Source organism: Symphodus melops (genome assembly GCF_947650265.1).
Source record: "Symphodus melops genome assembly, chromosome: 17".
Lineage (NCBI taxonomy): Eukaryota > Metazoa > Chordata > Actinopteri > Labriformes > Labridae > Symphodus > Symphodus melops.
This window is the reverse complement of record NC_136707.1, coordinates 4912868-4938027: the sequence shown is the minus strand read 5'-3', so window position 1 is coordinate 4938027 and position 25160 is coordinate 4912868. Positions and strand designations below refer to the sequence as shown.

At 44.4% G+C, this 25160-nt stretch overlaps 1 protein-coding gene across 4 annotated transcripts in view; it reads left to right on the top strand.

Moving 5' to 3' along the window:
- The window catches only part of tnrc18 (trinucleotide repeat containing 18), a 47308-nt gene extending 22980 nt beyond the window's left edge, over window positions 1-24328 (top strand). For 2 of the 4 annotated variants that reach the window (XM_079366775.1, XM_079366774.1), the window contains exons 6-30: window positions 1762-1849; window positions 1994-2223; window positions 3114-3260; window positions 3908-4092; window positions 4270-4687; window positions 5099-6067; window positions 6788-6933; window positions 7029-7162; window positions 7239-7379; window positions 7492-7678; window positions 7767-8082; window positions 8577-8789; window positions 11146-11319; window positions 12303-12802; window positions 13253-13387; window positions 14195-14336; window positions 14436-14553; window positions 14963-15038; window positions 15219-15327; window positions 15773-15889; window positions 16507-16659; window positions 17438-19146; window positions 19263-19499; window positions 19897-19971; window positions 20658-24328. In XM_079366775.1, coding sequence (XP_079222901.1) covers window positions 1762-1849; window positions 1994-2223; window positions 3114-3260; window positions 3908-4092; window positions 4270-4687; window positions 5099-6067; window positions 6788-6933; window positions 7029-7162; window positions 7239-7379; window positions 7492-7678; window positions 7767-8082; window positions 8577-8789; window positions 11146-11319; window positions 12303-12802; window positions 13253-13387; window positions 14195-14336; window positions 14436-14553; window positions 14963-15038; window positions 15219-15327; window positions 15773-15889; window positions 16507-16659; window positions 17438-19146; window positions 19263-19499; window positions 19897-19971; window positions 20658-20864 — 6926 coding nt within the window. In that variant the 3' untranslated portion in view covers window positions 20865-24328. The remainder of the gene's footprint in view (window positions 1-1761; window positions 1850-1993; window positions 2224-3113; window positions 3261-3907; window positions 4093-4269; window positions 4688-5098; window positions 6068-6787; window positions 6934-7028; window positions 7163-7238; window positions 7380-7491; window positions 7679-7766; window positions 8083-8576; window positions 8790-11145; window positions 11320-12302; window positions 12803-13252; window positions 13388-14194; window positions 14337-14435; window positions 14554-14962; window positions 15039-15218; window positions 15328-15772; window positions 15890-16506; window positions 16660-17437; window positions 19147-19262; window positions 19500-19896; window positions 19972-20657) is intronic. The other 2 variants (XM_079366776.1, XM_079366777.1) reach the window with 2 other exon arrangements.
- Window positions 24329-25160: the final 832 nt, after the last annotated feature.

The window sequence follows — 25160 nt, the reverse complement described above, 5'->3', positions numbered from 1 at the left end:
CCCACACACACACACACACACACACACACACACTCCAAACTACTGATTGCTTCTTGGATTGAAGTCGTTGAAAAGCTCGTGTGTTGTTTCTCTGCACTTCCTTTGCAATTCCAGCCGTGCAGCTCTCTATTCTTGGACGTCAAGGTCATTCAGCCACATCGCTCTCGCTCCATCTCTCACTTTCCACTCATTTCTGTTTCGCTCTCCTCTTTCTGTCCCCTCTCTCTCTCTCTCTCTCTTTCTCTCCCCCCTTCCCTTCAATGCCCTTCCTTCCACTTGTCCCAATTCAAGCCCCCACTTTCTCCCTCCCCTCTTCTCTCCAGCTCGACCAATTCCACCCTCTCTGCATTAAACGTATCATTACAGAGTGCAGCTAAAAGCTACAAACAAGCTTTGAATTACAATAAGACCAAGGGTGTGTTGCTAAGCAATGGATCAGTCTTGAGACTGACGGACTGTGTGTGTGTGTGTGTGTGTGTGTGTGTGTGTGTGTGTGTGTGTGTGTGTGTGTGTGTGTGTGTGTGTGTGTGTGTGTGTGTGTGTGCGTGTGCGTGTGCTGTTGTGTTTGGGGGGCGTTTATTCATTCCTTTGCTCGAGCAGAATGATTGGTCTAATAGCATCAGACTCTCACGTAAAGAGCAGCTCTAAATAAAACAGCCGAGGATTTACAGAGCAACACAAACAAACATTAATGAGTGGACGGACGGAGGAAAAGAAGGCGAGGCTCGTGATGAGGGATGGGGCGGAGATCGATTGGTTGATAGACGGGAAGAGAGAGAGAGAGAGAGAGAGAGAGGTGTGTCAGGAAGCGTAAAAGAGTGTGTAAGATGGAGAGAGAGAGAGAGAGAGAGAGAGAGGGGGCGTGCAGCGCTAATCACCGGCTCTCTGATGCAGGAAGGATAGCATGTGGGACAGGCTCCCCCGTAACCTTGGAAACAGTCTTGAAACCTTTCCTGCAGAGCATGTCAGGGTTGGTTAGAGTCTCTTGTCCCTTTCCAGGCTGCACACACACACACACACACACACACACGTGCACACACACATGCACACTTTTAGAGCAGAGCTGATGGGTTGAGCACACTTCCAGCTGCTCAGGGACCTTCAGCCTGAGCGGATGAGTCGGAATAACGGGAAGAGAAGCTCCTCATGTTTATTCTGCTGTGCTTGGACGAGTGCTCCTTCTTTTATAACCCAGGCAGGATGGGGGGTTTTAAGGCTCTGTGAGGGGTGTGTGTGTGTGTGTGTGTGTGCGTGTTTGTAAAGTGAGGCAGTAGTGGTATGTTCACACGTCTCCTGCGGCTCTCCAGTAATAACTGATAAGAGCTGACACCCAGAGTGAGAGCTGTCACTCCGTTTCTATTTATGCTCGTCGTACAGAATGTGTGCACGCGCTCTTTGGCCCAACATATCCTGTATATTTTTAGCTTTTCTCTCTCTCTCTCTCTCCCTCCCTCTACTGTAGCTCGCTCTGTCGTGTCACCCTCATTGAGCCAGTGTCATCCTTTTTTTTTTTTCTCTCTCTTCACCACATGGGTGCATCTAGCATTTTCTTCTCCCCCTTACTGCTCACAGTTAAAAAAAAAACCTGCTCCCACGTGATAGTATAAATGAACATTTCCAACTTCTCCTACAACTTTTCTGGTGTCCATTTGCTCTGATGTTGTGACCCAGATTACAGATTGCAGTTTCTGAATGTGTGCTCAAACATTCAGCACCTTTTATTTTATTTTCTGTTTTCTCCCCGTGTTTGCCTGAGCACAGACGAGGAGCGAGTCGAGGAGCGAGCTCGCCACCACGATGAAAGACTGCTGGCGGGCCGACTGGAGCGCGAGCAGGAGAAAGTGCTCAGGTGTGTGGGAGTGGCTGATCTGAAGTTTGTTTTTTGTTCTGATGGTTTTCTAATGTTGAACTTTGAGCTTGATATGTTTGTCAGATAATGTTTGTGTTCATTTGTTACTAAAATGTTCTTCTAACCTTCTGTCTAACCTTCCAGCGAGTCCAAGGAGCTGGCAGAGTTCACTCAGATGCACCCCACATCGCTGTCCAATGGCTTGACACCTAGCATAATGACCCCTAGCCTCATGACCCCGAATCTTATGGTGACGGGAGGGGCAGCCCTGGCGGGGGCAGGGCGATGGCCTCCTGACCCCTCAAATCTGACTTCTCATCCCTGGATGACCCGGCCTGGAGCCCCTCCAGTCTGGCTCTCCGGCTCACCGTACAGTATGTGGAGATATTTTTTTCTCTCGTACATTTCAAGAACTGAACTGCTTGTATCTGGGGAATATTGCTGGGGGAAATAATTATCCAGTCAGTAGACAATCAAGGAATTAATCAGCGGCATTGTTTCAAAGATCGTATGCATCTTAAAACTGATGATTTTATGTCTGCGTGCCTTTTTTCTTTTTTTTTTCTCTCGTTTATCTCTTGATTTAATCCTGATTTTGTTTTTAATATACACATTACTCACATTACTTTTCATGTCACATTACTTGAAAAAAAACTTGCAATGGGCTCTTGAAAGTTTTGTGTGGATTTGGGTTTTCATGCAAAAGAAGAAAAAAAAAACAATAACCCAAAAGCACTTGCCCTTTTCCGTTAACATCTTTTTCCTTTTCTCTGTTCTAAACGCCGTCGAGAGGTTTATGCTCAAAGTTGTACTTGAACCTTTTGTAGCCTGTTGTGATTGTTGTAGCAGAAGAGGGCAGTAAATTCTGTCTGTCTGACTGTCGAGCGGCTCGTCCAGCAGCAGCCTCCGGGGGTTGAGTTGCTCAGACATTCCTGATCTTTGCAGGACATTCCTTCTACTTCAGCGCTCGCTGTCAAAATAAAATATAAACGGCATCAAGAAAACACACATGCTTACACAAAGCTCCCCAAGGTCCTGCTCTGTCTAGACACTGATGTCGAATAAACAAAAGCTCTCAAAGAAGCTTAATCCAGCAGGTTTTCTTGCTGATGTAACTCCACTATGGGTCGGACATTTTTATAAATACTGACTGAAGAATGATGCCGAGTGAAAGGTTTCTTTGACGTGGCTAAAATTATTTTGTGTTGTCGTCTTTACCATTTTTTAAAAAAAACACTTTTTCCCCTTCGTACCTCTCAATCAGGCCTGGGTCCTTCGTCACTCCACCAGTCCCTCCCTCCAGGATACCCACCCTCTCTGCCAGGCTCCATGCCCCCGCCCTACCAGTTTGCCAGGGACCCTCAGTCTGGACAGCTAATAGTCGTCCCCACTGAACACCTGCCTCACTACGGTATTAAGCTAATCTCCCTTTATACAAATGTACCAGAAATTAAAACAAGAAAGATCAAGATAGTTAGGTATATCAGACTAGTGAACAACCTTTTCTAACAACTGCTTAAGTAGTTACGTAGCTTAATATAATGGTTAACAGTGGTACTAGTAAGCTAAAAGTTGATCAAAGTACAGTGGCCTAAAGCTAAGTAAAAGCCAAGAGTACAACATGCATGTTTAAAATAGTTGGTGAAAAGTAACAGTAGAAATAGTTGGCTAAATGCAATGATTCAAACCAAACGGTTAACCTAAAACAAATTTAAGAACAAATGTTCTTAAATACATGAGCTACTATCCAAACAGTAACCAAAAGGAATCGCTAAACAGCTTAAAGTTAGCCAAGAGTAATATGTAGGTTAGCTACATGTTGTGGCTAAAAAAAAGTTAGCTACAAGTCATGGTTAATATTTGCAGATGTCAAGATTAAAATGTTTTGTACGAAGTCAGCCAAAAGTATACGTTGTAGTTCTTACAGAATTATCATGCATCCATTTTGTATTTAGTAAAAGGCCACCAACACAAAAACTTTGCTAGAAGTTAAAGTTAACAGGTTAGGTAGCTCCAGGATGTCATATAGATTTTTTTATATTCTGTCTTTTTCCATAGGAGGTGATCTTCTGGATCGTGGAGCCCCAGTGTGGTCCGGGGTTTACGGTACCAGCAGCTCCCTGCAGCACGCGGCTCAGCTTCAGCTCCTCTCCCAGCAGCAGATGCTCCGACAACAGGAGCTGCTCATGATCCAACAGCACACAGCGCAAGTCCTCGAGCTGCAGAGGAACGCACAGTTTGTCGTGAGTGGATTCACCAACTACACATTTTCTAAAAAAAAAAAAAAAGAAAAACCACAAGTGACATTACCATATAATACACTACATGAAAGATAAGGATTTTGGGTGTGCACAAAGTTTTATTAAACATTCAGGAAAGGACCACTGACAGCACGTTCTGTCTCTTTCTCTATGTTTCAGGAGCGTTTAAAGGCCAGCGAGCACCGGCCGGAGATGGACGATAAATCAGACAAGCGGAACGCTGACCCAAAGCCCCGCCCCTCTTCCATATCTTCCCATTCGCCATCACCCATCATGCACTCTCGCAAGCCTCCCCCTCGCTCTCGCTCTCCAACCCCATCCACTTCTTCCCTCACACCGCTGCCTCCGCTCCCTTCACCTGTGACCACCCTGAAGTCCGAGGAGGGCGGGCAGAGGGTGCTGTCCCACCCGGCGACGATTCCCTTGCCTCACCCGCCTTCGCCGCGCTCAGCCTCTCCGCCCCCATCCTCGCCACTGCGGCCTAAACAGGAGGCGACAGAGGAGGGGGAGGTGGGACGGAGGGAGCAGAGATGTGGACAGAAGGCGACTTCTGCGCCGTTTCAAGGAATCTACTCGGGTGAGACGGCTGCTTCTGCTCAGTGCAGGCTATTTGCTGACGTGTCAGCTTTTTGACTACCTGAGAAATGCAGGAACATTATTTTCTTTCAGAAGCCTTTAAAAAACATAGTTTGCATGGAACTCTGCAAACTATAAATAGATAAGAATTTATAGTTCAACTCCCAAAAAAAACCCTCACACGGGAAAGTTTTGGCCTTTTTCATCCCCTACTCTCTTCTCTCAGGATTTCCATTATTCTTTGAGTCGTCTATCATTAAAAGCTAAATGGCCTTGAAAATATCTCGCAAAAGTAATCAAACTTGTGCAGAGTTTATAACTTAAGAACAGAACGGCAGTGCAGCCAGGGTTAGGTCTTTGGTTTGATGGGATGTCCTAAAAGTGTATTTTCTGTTTCTTCGTCCATCTGCAGATCTCTCTCCAAGCTACCCGTACCAGTCCATTACTGCACCATTTGGCTCACCTTTCCCGCCTTATCACGTCCCAGCATCCGCTGGAGGGAACACAGGCGTTTTACCACCGCACCACCACTCCCGCTCCCCTGCACCTTCAGCCCCTCCTCCAGCAGCCCACCTCCATTCACGGCAGCTGGACGCAGACGTCAAGCCACAACAACTGGAGCCCTCAGAGGCAGGATCTTTCCTCAAGCAGGAGCCCAGTGCTGAGCAGCAGCTCTTGGACATGAGGTCAGAACCGCGGGGTCCTCTTCGGAGGAGCTGTAGTCCAGCACTGGCCGTTGATGACAGAGTGAGAGAAGTCTCAAAGCCCCTTCCCCAACCGCTACCTCTGCTTGTCCCCAGCACTTCATTGCAGCAGGTCGAAAGACTTAAAGAAAACAGGGAGGAAGAGAAGGACAGAGGTGAAATCAAAATGGAGGTTTTATCTTACTCCTGTCAGGAAGCTTTCCCCCCACCTCCTCTGCTTGTAGAGAAGCCTAAACCAGAGGTAGACAAGAATCCACAGCGATATCCCTGCATGGCTTCAGACCCAGACAGTGAGGAGTCTGCTCTGCCACTGCTACAAACCAGTGGGTGTGAACAAGAACAGCCAGACACGCATATCAACTCACAAACTCTCATTCAGAAAGAAACTGTCACTGAAACTCCTGTTTATCCTCCTCACCACTCCAACTCCCGGCTTCCCCTCCTCGCCAATGCAGAGGATCCCATGGCTGGGATGCTTGCGCTGCTGACAGCCACTGAGATGGCTCAGGCCCACTCCAGCACCCCACCTGCCCCGGCACTCTTACCACAGATAGAAAATGCTCCGTTAGGCTTAGACTGCAGCAGCACTGGTGCTTTGGAGATGGTGGCACTGGAAGGGATGGCGCTGCTCAGCCAAATGGCCCAGCGAGAGATGGAGCAAATGAGCCAGGGGCAAGGTGAGTGCATTTGACGGAGTGAGAGCAGGAAGGAATGAAGTCAGTCTGAAATATGTGGTAAAAAATGTTGTTGTGGTAATTTAGAAACTGTTATTAAGTTTACAAGATGGACATATTCCTCAGGTTCAGGGTACCTAGCTTAAATACAGTGGAGTCTTATTGTGTTTCAGTTAATGAATGAAGGAAATCGGTCAAATGAATAATCATTTCACACCCCCAGTATAGCTCACCTACTTCAAGACATGAACAGTTCAAATTCAGAGTCGCACTATTTGCAATATTTCAGGTTTAAACTAAATTATTGAAAGTCCTTTTAGCTTCCATCAAACAGCAGTTTATGTGAGCAATTAACCTGTTCTTCGCTAATTTTGCTGTTCGCTAGGAAGTGAATAAATGCTAACATATTTAGTAATAAAAAATCAGGGCATAGTCAAAATAAAAATAACGCATTACGTTTGTGAAAAATCATATCAAATATTCATGTTAGCATTTAGCTAGTAAGAAGAGTAGTAGTGCTATAGATACCATCAGAACGCAGATAGTGTTACATTTAACCACCGCTGAGCTAAAATTACAGATGATGAACAACCTCATTGAGGTTTTTTTTTGTTTGTTTATTTATCAGTTGAAAACTTGGGTATGATGTCAACGGAAACTGATGAGCATGTGCATATTGTGACTGTTTATATTTCTCTGATGTATCATCTGCATCCCATTCAGATCTGACTTTAGAGGGTTTGGACTGTCTTCTGGAAGCAAGCAGACAGATTTTGTTGGAGGCCATCGAGAAACAGTCCCATATCGACCTGGCCAGAACACTGGACCCCAACAAGAAGTACAGCTGGAGGCAGAGAAAGGAGGAGCCGGTAAGATGCAGACAAGCGTCACAGTCACCAGAGAAATGAACATGTAAGATTTTGTGAAATGTCCTCATCTTTTTTTTTTCCCCCCATCTCTGCAGCTCTTCAGTAAAATGTCTCTGGATGTGATGGACGCAGTGGAGGTGGAATACCGCGTCCGCCTTGCCGAGCTGCAGAAGACATACAAGGAGAAGCAGAGAGATTTGAGCAAGCTGCAGAGACGCAGAGACAAGTGGTGAGTAAAACTTAACACACTTGCATGGCTGCTGTTATCAAGTACCTGAAAAATTCACGTTCCCCCCCCTTCTCAGTCACTTTTCTAACTCTTTTGCTTCCAGTGAACGGCACCAACAGGAGGATGAGAGGCGGAGTCTGACCAGACGGGGCAGAGGACGACCCAGGAAGAGAAAACACCTCTCCACACCTCCGAAGCTGGACAGCAGGCCTGCAAAGTAAGTGAGATTTTTGTTTTCAGACCATGTCTTCAAGCGTTTCTTAATGCATGAGCATTTTTTGTCTTCATTTGCATGCCATGCAGTGAACATTTTTTTGTTTTTGTCTTAGGGTCAGTAGGACAGTGCAATACTCTGAGGACTCTGAAGCTGGGGATGGACAGAGGAAAAGGTTCCAGCCTTCCCGAGACGAAGAGGACGTCGAGACAGGAAGCGTAGGAGTGAAGGTGAAAAAGAAGAAGAAGAAGAAAAAGAAGAGCTGGAACGAGCAGGAGCCGTCAACAAGTCATGCTCAGGAGGTAGGCCTTTTTCAGCTCCATATTTAGTCAGTAGTCTTATTTTTTACGACAATTTACTGATGAGGTTTTACTTTTCACTGGTGGTCAGGTATTGAAGTCAAAGCACAGTCACTTGTGTAAGGAAGAACAGCTGGCATCAGACCTCAGCAGAGCACTCTCCCTGTCGCAGCTCAGCTCGCTCAACGTCGCTCGCAAACTCTCCTCCAGCTCCAAGTCAGACAAGTCCAAAGGCAAGTCGACGGAAAGTCGGATGAAGGAGCGTGGCATCCGCTCATCTGCCAAGGCGGGGAAACACGAGATTGCCGCCAAGGCTTCTTCTTCGGAGAGCGTCCGAAAGCTGAAAGGTCAGAAGAAGTCTGCTCTGTTCTCTCCAATGAGATCAGAGCTCAGCAGCTGCTCCAACAGTGAGTACACAGAGGGCAACTCTCCGATATCACAGATTTGTATCTCACACTGCCATTGATCAAAGTCATTCTATAGATGCAGCCAAAACATGAAAGTGTCCTCAGCTGCTGACTTTCTTTTTTTTTTTTCAGACCCTATAACAGTTAGACCCAATAATCTTAAATTTGAAGAATTATGTAAGCTTTGATTGGAGAACTTTTTCAGAATCCAAGTGACAAAGTGCTTCAGAAAGTCTGTACAAAACAACACCGGTGATAAACATGTTTTAAATACAAGAGATATCATACAATTGAGGCTGATGAGACTTTTTTAATCAAACTTTTATTTGTGCCCAATTCTTTTTTTTAAATGTTCAGGCACTTGAGGGCAGGGTCGAACGTATGTGAGCTTCGAGTTAGGCTGACCTTAAATTTGAATGAGGGAGTTTGGGTGAAATCTGAAGATTTATCTCAGTGAAGAATTTCAATTACTAACCAAACCTTTTCTGCACCAGACTCAGATTCAGAGGAGCACAATTCTGCTCGAGGGGGCTGGCCCTCTCTTTCAGGGACGCATTCACACGGGAACCTGAACAGGAAGAGGCAGTCTGCATCTTCGCCAACCTCCCTGCTGTCCAAACAGAAGTCTCAGAAGAAGAAACACAAGCACTTATCCCTGCTGCTGGAGGAAGCTGGCCTCAGCTCCTCTGACGACTCCTTCGACCAAGGTTACTGACCAAATCCCCCCCCCCCCCCCCCCCCCACTCTGACCCCGCCCCTCGCTCTAGTGTCAGAAAGAAGTGTCTCTGAGCCTTGTCACAGCTTGTGTCTTTGTTTTCATTAAGCTATGGCATCCTCTCTTCAGAATGTGCGTTAGCTTGACCGTCCCTACCTCTATGGCTTTTCTGCAAAGCTGCCTTTTTTTAAGAAAAAACAAACAAACAATTGACCTATTTCTATGGTGTTTTTTATTGCCTGGATTGCAAATTTTGTAGCATTTGTATATTGAACATTTGTGTGAATTGTGAGATTTTTTTCATGAAAGTTGTATTGCAGTTTTGGTACCTATAAGATTTATTAAAGGTGTTAATTTGATTGGCACAGAAAGTGAAGCGCTGTGGTCCTTGTGTCTGCTTCATCTGTCCGTCTGTCTGTCTCAATCTGTCCTGCAGCACCTCACACATCCTTTAGGCCGCTCTGTTTGTCAAATATCCCTCCAGAGAAAAAACTCTCCTCAGGTTAAGGTTCATTATTTAGGTAAACTGACTAATGTGCAAACGATTAGTTCAGAGAACAGAGTTGAATGTGAGTTATTGAACAGGATTGACTTGTGTAAAGACAAATATTACTCCTATTTTTTAAGCATTGTTTGGTTAGTTAAAATCCAATGAAGTGTTTTTTTGTTTTTTTTTTATGATGTGGTCCAGTTTATTTTGTTGACATAAAAGCGCTAGAGCTCAATTCACACTTGCAAATCTTGGATTTTTGGGGATATTTGGACAATAGAGCTCCTCCTGTGTGTCTACTAAACCTTCAAATAACCCTTCTCCCTTTTATGTTGCTCTCAGACACCTTGCTCTGTCTTCTCACCTTTGCCTCACCCTTCCCCCCCTCCTGCCCATGTTGCTTTGAGTGTCTCTTGTTCCTGTTCCATGTGCTTGTGCTGCTCCTGCAACATTACAGAAGCTTGACTAGCGCTATTTCGCTACAGCTAGTCTCTGCTGCCGTGGCTAAAGCTTTGCTTAAGCTTGACTGCGCTAAGGCCAAGCTACGCTACGGCTAGGCCGCCGCGCTGCCCCCGCCCTGTCTGAGGCCACACCCCTGTCACCTGCTCTGTAAGTAGGAAGTGCCCCTCCCTCTATTCTGTATTGACCGCTAACATGGGCTATGCTGAAATTGAACAACATACACAGAATTAAACCTTTACCATTTTATTGATCTCACAAATTAATTAACTTATGAATCATGGTTACTCCACTGTCCCAGTTTTTTTTTTTTATTTATAATAAATTGGGAAAAAAAAGGGTTTTGAAAGGGACAGGGTGCAAGCATGATTTCAAACTTCATTTGAACATTGTGTCAAGGGGCCTCACAGGGCTGTCCTCTCAGTGCCCGTCTCCTTTGTCTTCTGCTTGCTGCCGTTAACACAAAGTGGATTCACAGTACAAGATGTGAAATGGTTATTAAAAAATACTTTATATGCATTCACAATATGCATATGGTCAAATTATACTTTTTTTTATTATATTCTCCTTGTCTGAAGCATCAACAGATCTCTTTAACCAATTAAACCAAGTATTGTTAATTTGGTTGAAGAGAAAGGTTGCTAACTTGCAACAACAGAGGCTTGCTTGCTAGCTAGCTAGCTGACATGAGACATTTGATTTCCAGAGTAAGACTTAAAAATAGTACCATTGAATACCGGCTTGTTATTGGAAAGCCTTGTACTGTGTATCCACTCTCGATGTTAACACTAACCCCTGTGGAGACACTCCTCCTGCTCATCTGCTGCCACAAACCTAACTGCTAACTGCTAGCAAAGCTAACAGCAGTATGCTAATGTGTGTTTTGTGTGAGAAAAAAAGTGCAGTTTCCTCTCAAATGATGAACTACATCTTAGTCTACTTCAGCTGAAATGTTCCAGTTACTCTGTGTGTGTGTGTGTGTGTGTGTGTGTGTGTGTGTGTGTGTGTGTGTGTGTATGAATCTCAATTCATCCTGATGTGTTTTGTTAACTCAGCACTTAAGTGTTAGTAGAAGCTGCAGTGGTTTGGACAGTCAATTTATTCGCTTTCCACTTTTTTTTTTTTGTCTGTTCAGCCAACATGTAAGACACAGATAAATGGGATCGTGTGTGTGATTTAGATTACCCGATATTATAATATCTTGGCTTCTTTATTTCCTCTTTCTACAGTGTACAATTAAGGCCTAGTTGTACGTAGAAAAGTGACATGGAGACAGTGTTCTTACATTTTTTATCTCTATGGTCCAGTCTGTGTGTCATGGGATAGTTTTTGGCCTTTAACCCTGACCCGTTCTCCAGTCACATGTGTCTCTGAGCTGAAAATCTCTCTTCTGACTCAGAAACCTCTGAGGAAGATGATGAGGAAGATGAGACGGATTCGGAAGATGACGGCGTCTGTGAGGAGAGCGGGCTGGGTCTGCTGGCTAGGTTTGCGGCGAGCGCACTCCCTGTCAGCTCCACGCCGTTAAGCCTTCTCCACGACGGCAAACACAGAAGCCTGCAAAGCACTCTGGGTATGTCAACACAAAAGATCCCAATGTTTCTTGTGTAAATGAGTCGGAGTATGAAATGTCTTTTTATGGATAAACTTTAGAAACTTTTATTGATCCCCCCCAATGGGGGAAATTCGGGTGTTTTGGTGGCTGATTAATCAGGATTTAATCACCTTAAGTAGTTGATTTTTTAGCTCTATAATGTCAGAAAAAAGCAGACAACTAAACTTAGGGAAGGAAAACCACCAGGATATCTTAATCTAGGAAAACGTAAATATGCCTTTAATATGTAAGGGAACACTAATAAAAATCCAGAGGCAGGTGATTGTTAAAACCCAGTAGATAAGCCTGCTTGTTTCTCTTGGGATACAAGAGTAAAAATCTACAAATAATTCCAGTTATAAATGGAAAGTGAATAAAATAAAAAGTTTGGATGATTGTCTGCTTCGGGCTTCCGTACAAGATCACATCCTTTCATGTATTTTTTTTTCCCACCACTCAAATATATTCAGTTTACTGTTAAGAAGAAAAACATTGAAGAAGCTGGAATTGGAGAAAATCAAAACCACATACTCAATTGCTTGATTGATCTTTGCATACATGAAAAATGATAGAAAACACGGTGATGTGGCTTTTCGAAACACGTCAACTCAACTACATCTTCTCACAGGTTCCCCTGACAGCTTTTAGCACATTATTGTAATTCTTTTTGCGGTTGAGCGGGTTCTCCGCCTGACCATTTCTCTAGGATTGTGTTATTGATTCATGGCTACATATTAATTTATTTCTAATTGTCACACAAGGGTGCATGTAATGATCCAGTCTTGAAATTATGTATGGATTTGAAATGTGATCAATACTCCAGTTCCTGGGTTATTGATTTCAGAGAATTGAACACCTGGCTTTATTACTGTCTGCATGTTTTAGGGAGGGGCTTGTATTTTTGTACAGTGTGTGTTTGTGTGTGACGACATCTAACATGACCCTCTCCTCGTATTTCTCAGGGTCTTCAGAGTGCGAGTGGTCCGACTCTGGTTCGGACCTGCGGCTGAGGAAGTTCCCCTCTCTACTTCACGGCAAACGCTCCGCCCCTGAGCTCCCCCTTTTGCCCCCTGTGACCCGCCGCAACGACCAGGCCAGTCCCACGAAGAGAGATGACGCACTGCAGATCAAACACAAGCCTCTACCCAAACCCCGCCCCTCAACACGCTCTCCACGACGTTGTAGCCTGGATCTGAACACGAGCTGCGGGCTGTGGGGCTTCAGCGAGGACGAGGGCTGGAACAGACGACGCAGCGAAAGGATTTTCCTTCACGACGCCACAACCTCGGCCGGGCATACGTCCACACCGACCTCTTCTTCCACCAGCCAGAGCTCCTCCTCTTCCACCAGCCAGAGCTCCTCCTCTTCCTCCTCCTCCTCCAGCCTTCCGTCTCTCACACCGAAGCCCGCCTCCAAATCCAAACCCATCACACCCAGCAGAGAGGGAAAAGATGTGGTGAAAGTACGTCAATAATTTATTGGGCTGTTATGCACCAGCTGAGACGAAAACAAAGAGCCTGCAGTGTTTTTGATCTCCTCTTCTCTTTGACATCTTCCTTTTCTTCTCTCTTACTGCTTTTCTCTCCTCCTCCCTTAAACTCTGCTACCCTCGCATTGGCCCTGACACCCCTGTGTGTGTGTGAGAAAAGTGTGTTTAAGTGTGTGTGTGTGTGTGTCAGAGTGCCAGCAGGGTATCCCACTACTTCAGTCACTGCAGCACCCCCCTGCTGTCTGTGTCGTGTTGCTGACAAGAAAGGACAACTGCAGGCAGCATCCCACCCTTAGAGTGCGTGTGCGTGTGTGTGTGTGTGTGTGTGTGTGTGTGTGTGTGTGTCTAAAGACATAAATCTGTCCAGTACATCCTCAGTGTAGTGGTTCATATGCAAACCTTTCTGTGTGTTGTGAAACTCAGAAAAAGAAGCTGAAGGACTCTCCTCTGCCTCTGAGCCCAACCTCTCTGTGCAGTCCAATCACAGACGTCCCCGCACCACTGAGCCTCAGCCCGGCACTCAAGAGCCAACAGAAAGCTAAAACCAAGGCCAGAGAGGTCAGTGGCATGATGGATCTGCTGTAGAACCGTCGTAGATGTGAACTTAATTATCCCGGGAAGGACAAAACCAGAATGTTTTAGCTATTAGACTGAAATTGGCACGCTCACACTCTTGCCTTACTGACTGGCTTGCAAACACATGCACACACAATAAATCCTGAAAGTCTAACTGTTGACTTCTGTTCAAATCTGCTTTTTATCGTGTTAGTGATAGAAAAAATAATAAACTCCATCTGCCAGCAGCCGAAACTTGAGTTTATTTTGGAAACACTTGAGGCGGCTACAGTGTGTGTGTGTGTGCGCAGCTCTTTGTGGTGGCGGAGAAGAATGTGTATTCAACAGTGTAAGTGCTGTAATATGTTGAAACGTTGATGAGTGGTGTGTGTCACGGAGCCTTTAATTGACCTTAAGTAGCGGGATCATTTCACCGTCATCATTTTTTATTCGTTTTCGAGGCATGAAGAAACACATTTCAAGCAGATAATTGTACCTCTTTAAATGGATAATTAATAGTGTTGAGGGGAAAAAACGTGTTCCTGTTTATTAGATATGAAGGAACTGATTTCCCCTTTAAATAGAAGTGTTAGTAAAAAAAGAGACTACCTTTATTTCAAGCGTGTGTGTGTGATGAATGAGTTCTCAAACGTGTGAATGTGTTTTTTCAGCTGATTTGTTGTCGTTTTTTTTACTTTAAAGCATCGTGAGTTAACAAAAAAAAGTTTCTTTTCAGCTCAAATTGATTGAACTAAACACAGATAATTACTCGAAGTTAATGAAAGACCTTGTGCGTGTGTGTTTCTGCAGCCGCCCAGAGGAGCGGTGAGCCGGCTCATGGAGAGCATGGCGGCAGACGAAGACTTCGAGCCGAACCAGGACAGCAGCTTCAGCGAGGATGAACTCCTTCCACAGTGCAGCAAGAGTGTTTCAGAGCGCTCGTCCACACCTGGTACAGACACAGACAATCGAACAGCTCCTCCACACACACACACACTCGGCTCTGAGAGGCTTATTTATTACATGTTTTACACGTTTTGTGGTGTTCCAGCTCCAGTGCAGTGTGTGTTGGATAAAGATTCTCTGGTGGACGGACTCCGAGTTTTGATCCCCATGGACGACCAGCTGCTGTATGCAGGACACGTGAACACTGTGCACTCCCCAGACATGTGAGTAATCAAGAGACCAATGAAAAGTGTATAAAAGTGTACTGCTTATAAATACCAAGCACCATGCAGTGGACACCATGTTTGTATTGTGGAGGTTGTATCCAATCCAATCCAACTTTATTTGTTAAGCACTTGAAAACAACCACAGCTGACCAAAGTGCTGTACAGTACAATAAAATACACAACAGCTCAACAGCGATTTAAAAAAAAAAAAAAAAACTACTTTTTGAAATACAAAATAAATTAAAAGACAGAACGTGAGTCAAGGTACGGAGTGAAACAAATAAAATAAACCTGTTATAAGCTGAAGACGACGCAGATCCAGCCTGCTGCGCATCATAACGGATAATAAAGATCAAATTTGAGTGACCTCGAAATGACCCCGTTTTCTCACGTCGTCTGTGTGCAGATACAGCGTGGTGGTGGAAGGGGAGAGAGGGAACCGACCGCACATCTACTGCTTGGAACAACTGCTGCAGGAGGCGGTGAGTCAGAGTACATCTCTGTTTTGGTAACATACTGTATGTGAGACGTAACAGGCATTAGAAAAGCGTTTTGTTCACTGTCTGCCTGTTTGAATCATCTCTGCCTGAGCGTGAGGACGGTGGATGCCGTGTGTTCTGTGTTGACATCTCAAAGTTCTTTCGTTGTGTGTTTGTGCGCAGATCGTTGATGTGAAGCCTCCGTCCGTGCGCTACCTCCCGGAGGGCACCCGCATCGCTGCCTACTGGAGCCAGCAGTACCGCTGCCTTTACCCCGGCACTGTTGTCAACGGTACTGCAACAACATGCAAACAAACACGCAACACCTACATGATATGATTCATTATCCTCTCACATGCACCGTTTAATCGTAGCTGGCAGCGCAAACAAATGGGAAAGGAGCTAACAGAGCAGCTCGTACAGTGTGCAGGGCAGAAGGATGTTAAAGAAACATGACTGCGAAAGGTCTGAACAAATGTTCCAGTCAGCAATGACAAAGACGATTCAGCAAGTGTTATCATCCGTCATCAATACCTGAGTCTGCTTGTGCTCTTTGCAGTCAAATCTCTGAGTTGTTGTACAAAAAGAAACCGCATCGCAAAAATAGTCAGAATTAGCTAAAATGAAAGCCTCATTATTATTATTATTTTTTTGGCGGGGGGGGGGAGGGGATTTTTGGGTTTGTTTGTTTTTTGCTAACCTTTTTTTTTCCATTATTTTCTCTTTTTATCAAACAGGGAGTTCCGATATCGATGAGAAAGACGACCTCATCACGGTGGAGTTTGACGATGGCGACACGGGCCGCATCCCGCTTTCACACATCAGACTGCTGCCTCCAGACTACAAGATCCACTGTGAGCAACTCTTTGTAAAAAAAAAAACATATATATATATATATATATATATATATAAAGTGAAGCAAGTTGTTACCAATTTAGTTTGCCAGGACTTTCTTTAGGTCTGGAATCAGAGTCTGTAAGTCCATGTAGTTTCATTACATAGAACAAAACAGTATCTACACATCTGTAGTGTCTCTGTTTATGTAGATGTGAGAAGCTGGTTTCACATGGTTCAAATCAAATCCAGTGAACAACGAGGCTTCCTGATGGAGAGACAAACATTCTGTCTCAGAGGACAGAATTAGTCCTCGCTCTCTCTGGGAAAGCTTTTGTTGATTTCTGCCTTGAGAAGCCCGTATATAAATATTTTCTTTTTCAAAGAAAGTGCTTCCAAACTGTTCATTCTTTTACAAACAGTGCAGAGTACACACACACACACACACACACACTCACACTCAGAGCTGATCTTGCACCGAATGAGAGGTCGGCAGTAACAGACAAGTGCATGCCTTTATTCCGTTTTTCTCTCGAATAGTTGAAATTCCCTGCAGCCGAGATGAAAGAGTGAAAAGCATAAAGGTTGAATCCTTCAGATAAACTAAAAGCCCGCTGGCTTCTGTGCTTCTGTGCAGGCGCTGAGCCGTCTCCTGCCCTGCTCGTGGCCAGCTGCTCTCGGAGGCGAGTCCGCAAGTGCAGCAAAGAAGGCAAAGAGGCGGGGAAAAAGCCGGAGGAGAGCGCTCCCAAGATCAAAGGAAAACCCGGACGCAAACCTAAACCTAAAGCAGGTGAGCAACTCAGCCCGCTCTCTCTGGAACGTCTTTATTAGTCATTTCTTTATGTGCGAGTACCATCCTTCTCTTTCTACATGATCTGAGCTCACTCTTTTGTATCGGGAGAATTTAACAGAAATAATTAAAATTAAAATTAAAGAAGAACGCCTTCATTTGAGATGAGTTTGTTTTGTTATATAGCTTAATTTTTTCTTATAACTTCTTCATATTTATTTCTAAAAAGTTTAGAAGTTTTTACCCTCTATTTCAATGTATTATGATAATTATTATTATGAGGTGTCTAAACATAGTCTAGAAGGGAGAAAGACTTCACATGACTCAGTATTAATAGAAGTACTGACACACTGCTCCCCTATTTTGACTTAAATATATCATAGAGATCATTAAAGAGCTCAATTTGTTTTTTTTAAGTCATTCATGTTCAAATCTGTCTTTCTAGAACAACACAACTAAAATAGATCGAGGCTCAGACAGATCTTTTACCAAACGTCCCGTGTTGGACCACGGCTGTCGTGTTTAATGAAACACTTTTGTTGTTGTAGCTCAGAGTTGATTACTTTAGCTCTGATGATGTATGGCACAGTGAATGTCTGATTTGCACTCGCTGCCTTTGTTTCTACTGTATCAGCAGTTTTTTCATTTGTCGAGCGCTGCGAACCACATAAAAAAAAAAATCTTAAAAAAAAAATCATGCAGCTACACAGTGAAAACGTCAGCACATCCGGCGTGAACCCATTCGAGGGTTTGAGTTTTACTTATTCTGTTGCCACAGACACCTCTATGAGCCAGGAAAGCCACGAGAAACCGGATCCTCCGTCCTCCTCCAACCAGCCCACCGAGAGACCCCCGACTGCTTCCAAACCGTCTCAGGACCGATCCTCCTCTGTCCAGAAAGTGGCTAACGAGAAGCCCCGCCCAGCATCACGGCCAACGATGCAGGCGAAACCGGGCCGCGCCAACTCCGCCCCGACCCCAACAAGCAGCCCCACCCTGCCCAACCTTGTGCCCAGAAAATCGAGCTCCTCCCAGCTTCCTGCTCTTAAACCGTCCCGCTCTCTCCCTCCGTCCCTCTACCCAAACACCTACGGGAAAGTCCTGACTGTGGATCTGTACAGTGAGCCCAACCTGAGCTCGTACAACAACCAGCGCAGAGAAAATCCCAGCAGCGTCAGTCCGTCTAATAACAGGCCAATATCCAGACCCAGTTTGGTGACATCATCATCTGCCTCCAAACCTGGATCCTTACCCAGACCCTCTTCTGCTTCCAAAACTAAACCCTCCTTGGACCACCACAGCAGCTCCAGACCTAGCCTCAGCTCAGGACTCGGTTCCGTCTCCCGGCTCCCAACAGGCAAACCTTCGTCCTCGCTGACTCACAGACCTTCATCGTCGTCGCTGTCTTCGTCATCGGCTCCCAGACCCAAACTGAAGATTCCGTCCGAGCAGCTCTCCTCCGTCTCCAGACCCAAATCTGGATCAGGGAAGAGTGACATGGGCTCTTTAGTGAGGCGCAAGTCATCCGAGCCCCTGGTGAAGCTCGACCACGAAGGCGTCACCTCCCCGAAAACCAAGAAGACGAAAGCTCTGATGCTGCTGGAGGGGCGGGGTGTCAGGCGAGACCACACCCCCATCGCCACAGCCAATCAAAAACTGTTAAAGGTCAAACCAAGAGCTCCAGATCGAGGGGCCGTCCTCCCAGAGAAAGACTCCTCCTACAAAGCGTCTGTGCTCGCTAAGGAGAAGGCGGAGTGCCGTGGCGGTGCGGGAAGAGAAGTGGAGGTGAGAGAGGAGAAAGTTAAAAAGGAGGAGAGGAAGCCGCCGGAGAAACGAGAGGAGAGGAAGGTGAAGGAGGAATCCCAAAGCAGCAGCAGCTCGGAGTCGGAGGAGGAAGGAAAGAAAGGGAAGATGAAGAAAAAGAAGAAGTGCACGTCGAGTTGCTCCTCCTCCTCCTCATCTTGCTCCGGTTCCTCCTCCTCGTCCTCGTCGTCTTCATCGTCGTCGTCCTCGTCCACTGACGACTCCTCCTGCAGCTCGGACGAAGAGAGGACCCCGACTTCGGCCCCCGCCTCCTCTCCTCCAGCGCCGGAGAAACGCAAGGAAGAACCGAAAGAGGAGGAAGAGGAGGAAGAGACTGAAGACGTGGAGAAGGAGGTGGAGTTAAAAGGAGAAGACGAAGAGCTGTCTCCGACCTCGCGATCTTCCTCCCCTTCGTCCTCTCCAACTCCCGATACTCAGGCTACGGCGAAACCTGCTAAACCAGCGACAGGGAAGGGGTCTGGACAGAGGGGGCGGCCTCCCAAACCGAAGCCCAGCGGAGGAGAGGGGAAAGTGGGGAGACCCAAACGCAGAGAGGGGGTTCACCTCCCCACAACCAAGGAGCTCGCTAAGCGTCAGAGGCTCCCCAGCGTGGAGAACCGGCCCAAAATCTCCGCCTTCCTCCCTGCCAGGCAGCTGTGGAAGTGGTTCGGGAAACCAACGCAGGTGAGAGAAGTCAAGGTCAAATTCTGAGGGGGGAAAGAAAAAAAATGTTCTTCTTCGATATGAATCAAACATGTCAACGTTGACAGTCTGTGATGATCCTCTCCTGCTCTCGGCAGAGACGCGGTATGAAAGGAAAAGCTAAGAAGCTCTTCTACAAGGCGATCGTGCGAGGCAGAGAGATGATCCGAATCGGTGACTGTGCCGTGTTCCTCTCCGCCGGCCGGCCCAACCTGCCCTTCATCGGCCGCATCCAGAGCATGTGGGAGTCGTGGGGCAGCAACATGGTGGTCAGGGTCAACTGGTTTTACCATCCAGAGGAGACGAACCCGGGCAAGAAACTCACAGACAAGAAGGTAGGAGCTTCTGAATCTTAGCTCGAGTGTTCAGGTGGATTTTCTCAATCGGGTTTATATTTCAAAACATTTAGGGGAAAAAAAACCAAAGTCAAAACACAGCTGTGTGTTGGCTGATTTAAACTGAAGTGTTCATCATTCTTACTCGTTTCACACGACTAACGGAGCATCACTTTCAGGAAATGTGATTCATCAAAATGAGAATCATCTGATTACATTTTACCACTACAAGAGTCGCACCACATTCACTCAGTCTTTGCTGTATCGTAAAAAAAAAAAAGAAAAAAAAGAGCATAATTTATGACGTGAACATTCATTCACAGAACCACACTTCACCCCGAGTGTGTTTCTTTCCTGTGTGAAAAGTTTGCAAAGGACTTTTTCTTTCTCTCTCCAGAACTGGGACCAGATGTGCGGCCAGTCTCTACCAGCAGCTCTGCACTCTTCTATCCAGAGGAAAGACTTCATGGAGGTGAGGAGGAAATCCACTTTTACTTATCATGTGCTTTTCTTTGATTTTGCTTCTGTTTATCCGCTCGGATCTTCACGCTTTAAAACCCCAAATCAATTTTGTCGTCAGACCTCAATGTCGAGGTCTCACAAAGAGGAGTGTTGATTGTCCCAAAAAAAAAAAGACGCTAAATAAGACCGTTGGATAAATAGATAAAATGGGGATTAAATATTTGTATAAAAAAAAACAAATTAAGGAGCGCCAGTGCCCTATTTACTCCTCGAACGCGAGCTCATCATCTCGCATTGTGTAGAAATCACTTCTCATTCACACTAAACTTTATCATAAACTTTATCATTTGTGAAAAGAACGAGACTATTTTTCTACTCACAACAGCCGACGACAAACTGGATCAAAATCCTAAAAAGTGTATCTGGAGGAAATTACCAACCCTGCATTTGAAGCTACACACTTTAAAAAAAGTGTGTTATTGTGCATACACTTTGTTTACTCTCTGTTTAAATCATTTCGGTAAAAGTTCTCTTGAACTCATGAAGTTTTGTGTTTTCCACTCTGGATTTCGTTGCTCTACATTTTGTTAGTTTTCAGGCTCTGTGGACGCTGAGACGTTGCATTAAAATGTCTTCATGTTTCATGCCAAACATCGACGAATAAAGTGTTTTTTTTCTATCCTGCCTCTGTCACAGCGCGCCCTGTACCAGTCGTCTCACAGCGACGAGAACGACGTGCAGACGGTCAGCCACAAGTGCCTGGTGGTGAGCGTGGAGGAGTACGAGCAAATGACACACACGCGGCGCTATGCCGACAGCGAGGACCTCTACTACCTGGCCGGCACCTACGAACCCACCACCGGCATGATCTTCAACACAGACGGAGTCCCGGTCATCTGCTGAACACAATCAGGACCCGACTGTGTACTTTTTTTTTTTTTTTTTTTTTTTTCATGAGGGATCTTTTACAGCTCTACAAACTCAACCGCTCCGATACCACAAAACACTTCAGACTGTGACGAACATTTTCTACTACAGAGACAGGAGAATCTTCAGACAGTATTACAGCAGTTCTCCTGTAACGTTTGCACGCACACAAACTCCACGAAACAAACTCCTGCTTGTTGTGTTCATCGACGAGCCCTCCGGTCTCCTGTATAACATGCTAATTAACCCTTCATGAACTGACACCTGCACAGACACATGTAAATACACACCTCCGTGTACTACACACAGTAATAACGAGGAAAATCTGAGTGTTTTATTTTCATGTAATAGATTTATGTCAGAGTACTTTTTTCTAAAACAGCCGAGAAGCTTTAATGAACTGTGAAAGAAGATACGAGAGAGAGAGAGGCACGTTTCCGTCCGTTTCTGGATGAGCCCACAGAGACAGACATGCACGCCGGTGATGTGACGTTGTGATTATGATGTTGCCATGGTGATGTTAGTCATGTGACAGTCCTATAAATGTATCTACAGAACAGCAGGAGCGACAGACAACAGAGGCAAAGAGAGAAAAAGAGGCGCACAGAAGCAAAAAGAGAGCGAGGTCGAGCCTCCTTCCAACCGAAAGCACTTAACTTAAAATGGAAAACAAAAAAAACTAAAAAAATCAAACACTTCAGCTCTCCTGAAAATGTAACGCCCTTACAATTTTGACAATCCTAACTTGTGCAGGAACAAATGTCCGCATGCTACTCAAATTTCTTACTCCCTCAGAGACTCAGGCTTAAAGAGAGAGGAAGGACTTTTGTACTTTTTAAAGCACTTCCCGTTTTCATCCCAGAATTTTGTCTTCAAGGAAAAATCCACCTTAGCAACACTATAAAACAATAAAGCTGCTGATTATTATTATTATTATTTTATGTGAACATGAGGGAAGATGGATTCTAAAGGAGTCAAAGACAAAAATTCAAGTCTTTTGGGTGTTGAAATGCATTCTGGGAAATTTTAAGAAAATAGGATATCCTAGAAAAATAAACACTTCTTCATGACTGAGTGCGTCAGAGCTTGAAAGGGTGGATTCTTCCTTTTATATTTTGTAATGGTTTGAAACATTGCAGTCTGTCCAGGACGCAGCAAGGTCGTGGCACTGCTCATCAGTGACGATGAAGCTGCCAGCACTGATTAGATCATAAACATAATTCAATTTTTAACACTTATTTGGCTTCACTTAGCACTGCAGTGTTTTCAACCTCTAAACGTCCTGTGTTCAATATAATTTTTTTTTTTTTTTTTTTTTTGCTTCCGCTGTATGAGTGGATGTTTATTTTATCTCCTTATTTTTGGGCTAGATTTCTCCCCTCTCAGCAATCCCCTTTGGCATGAGTGCACTTTGGTCGAGCTCCTCTGTGTGCGGGAGTTTTGTATATGTCTTCCTCGAGTATTCACTAAACCCCCCCCTCTCCCAGTGCTCCTTTGGGGGTTTTTTTTAGAGGCAGATCAACAAACACACCTTACCGTAAAGTCAGACGCTGCTTCAGAATTATTTTTCTACGTGCCTAATTTGAAACGTTTTCTTTTTTTTTTTTCTTTTTTCTTAAGCGTGAAACTTTTGAATGTTATGCTCAGGATTCGTGAGCGATTGGGCGGCCTTACTCCCCCCAGGCCTTACGATGAAGATGATTCGCCAAATCTCGGTTAAGCCCCTCCCCCTTCCCCATGCATCTTAAGATCTGTATTTTTCCCCAGTCTGCTGACACGGGGAACGCCTTTTCTTGATTAAGCTTGTAAACTTGTCCGTTCCTGGAGCTCTTAACTCACTTAGCTACACTTTGGTGTGTAGAGATTGTATTTGAATCCTTTTGCAGTGTGTAGAGTTCTGCAAACAACTTCAGTCTTTATTTTATGTTTCCCTCTTTCGGCTTTGCTGCAGAGACAAAGGATTGTCTTGATGACTCTACTTTTTTGGGGGGATTGTTTGGTCATGGTCGATTTGTCTGATTTTAGAGGATGTGTCATACTTTAAATCACTCTGAAGTTCATGTGATGACTGGAGGATGACCCAAGATTTTAACCTTTTCAGGATAAAATGACAGTAATCATCTGCATGTGTGGCGACATTTAAGAACACTTACACGTAAACTCGAGACTAAAAAAAAAGCCACACATTAAAGATATGTTCGATTAATAAGCTGCTAAAAAGTTCTATTGAAAGAGTTTGAAGAAGGTACACCGTGACTACATGTGCTGTTTTGTTTTTTCAAGATTATTTGGGGGATCACCAGAAAATGTTAATTTCTATCCCCCACCTGCTGCTCAAGCTTCTGCTTGAAACTCACATTTTGTAGAAAAAGTTTTGTGGGACTGTCGGCCAAAAAAGGATCTTCGTGTTGGTGGGTTGATGGGTACTTTGTCTTTTTTCACGTGTTCACAGAAGTGAGGTCGTGAAAGCCCCCCCGTTATGAATGTTTGTTTACCCCTTGAGCTGCTCAAGCACTTTTTTTCCGTGTGTGTTTGTGTGTTTGGGAGGGAGGCTGAAACACACATCACTCTCTTATTCCCTGGTATGAACACAAGCACACACGCCGTTGTAACCGTTGATGGTGTGTGTTATTGCCTTCCAATCTCTATTCGCCCCTTATCTCCATCCAAAGCCCAGCCTTAGGCCTTCAAACAGGGTCCAAACACACGCCAACACATATCGCCCACTGCGCCTTCATTTTTATTTGTCATTTTGTTCAAGAGCCTGATTTTGTATTTGTTCCTTTTTTATCACCGTTTGTCTGACTTTTTCTTCTCTTCAAAATGTTTGTTTTTGCTGTGATTTATTTTTTTACTCTGTGTTTTGGTTTGCATGTTTCCCTCTTCTTCTTTTTTTTTTTTTTTTTTTTTTTTTCTTTCCTTTTTTCCCCTCTCTGAACAATCGTCCAGGCCTCTAAAGCAATACCGCTGACAGGCATTTGGAGCTAGCTGCTAGAAAGAGAGAGAAAGGAATGGGAGAGAGAGCGAGAGAGCATAAGAGAGAATGGTAGAGAGAGAGAGGTGGACTGGAGGCTGGTTCTTCGTCTGCTGTTCCTTCAGTATCGTTATCGTCCTGTTACAGATTTTAGAAAAAAGATTATTTTGAAAAGAAAAAAGAAAAATCATCTAAGTTTTGTAAATGATCCTTCACTGTCGAGAGGTGAATAAAGCTATCAGAATATACTTTGTACACATGTCTAATCTTGTAAAAATGCAAAAAGAATACATTTTAGAGATAAATCTGACACAGATATATTCTGTCAAACTATACTATATGTGTAAGGAACTGTTTTTCCTTTTTTTTTTACAGACAGCAACCACGTTTATCAGTGTTTCTTTTAAATTGTTTTAGTAACTCAATATTTTATAGTTAATCAATAAACAGATGGAACTGTATCAAATGTATACTGTGGGTCTCCTGTGCCAACAAATCTTTGATTTCTTTTCTTTGCATGATATATTCACTTCAGTCTCAAAAAGTTTTTTACATCTAAAAAAAATAAAATTCCCTGGAGAGATTTTAGGCAACATAAGGAAAGTAAAGCAAATTTCAGCAACATCGTCACATTAAAGACGTCAAGCCACCATGAGGTACGGTGGCCCTGAAGGTCAGCTGTCAAAATATTTCCCCTGCAGCGAAATATATTTCACAAACCGGAAAGGGTGTGCCCATAATACTTGTAGTGACATCTTATAATAATAATGTAATGATCATATGGCTCTGGGATTGAACAATATCACATCCTTAAATATGTACAGTCTGAACATTAATACTCAAAGATTGAAAGACTAAGCTTGGAGCAATGGATTATTATAAATGAATATAATTTACTCAAGTGTAGAAGTGAAGCCTATGTTAGAGTAGTTTGGACGCTTTGATGAGTCAGAATCGAGACTTGAGTTTTTGACAATTTGAGAGGCATGCGTTCATGTTAGCTTAGCATGACTAGCAACGGGTACTTTGTGTAATTAACTTCTGAAAAATCTTAAGAATAACTCGTTGACAGACAACTTCAAACTTTTTATTTTTAACCAAAAGAAAAAACACATTGAATATTTTTACATTAAAACATTTTATTTATTGTTCCACATCAAATTGATGTTGTTAGTCACCTGCTGCCTCAGAGCCCTTGTGCTCTTCTCCGTCAACTAGAAAGTGTCAAACAGCGCTGCCTTGGGTTTATATCGAGGTGTGTCAAGTGGAAGGTGCCATGTTTGGTAGAAGTGGAGGGG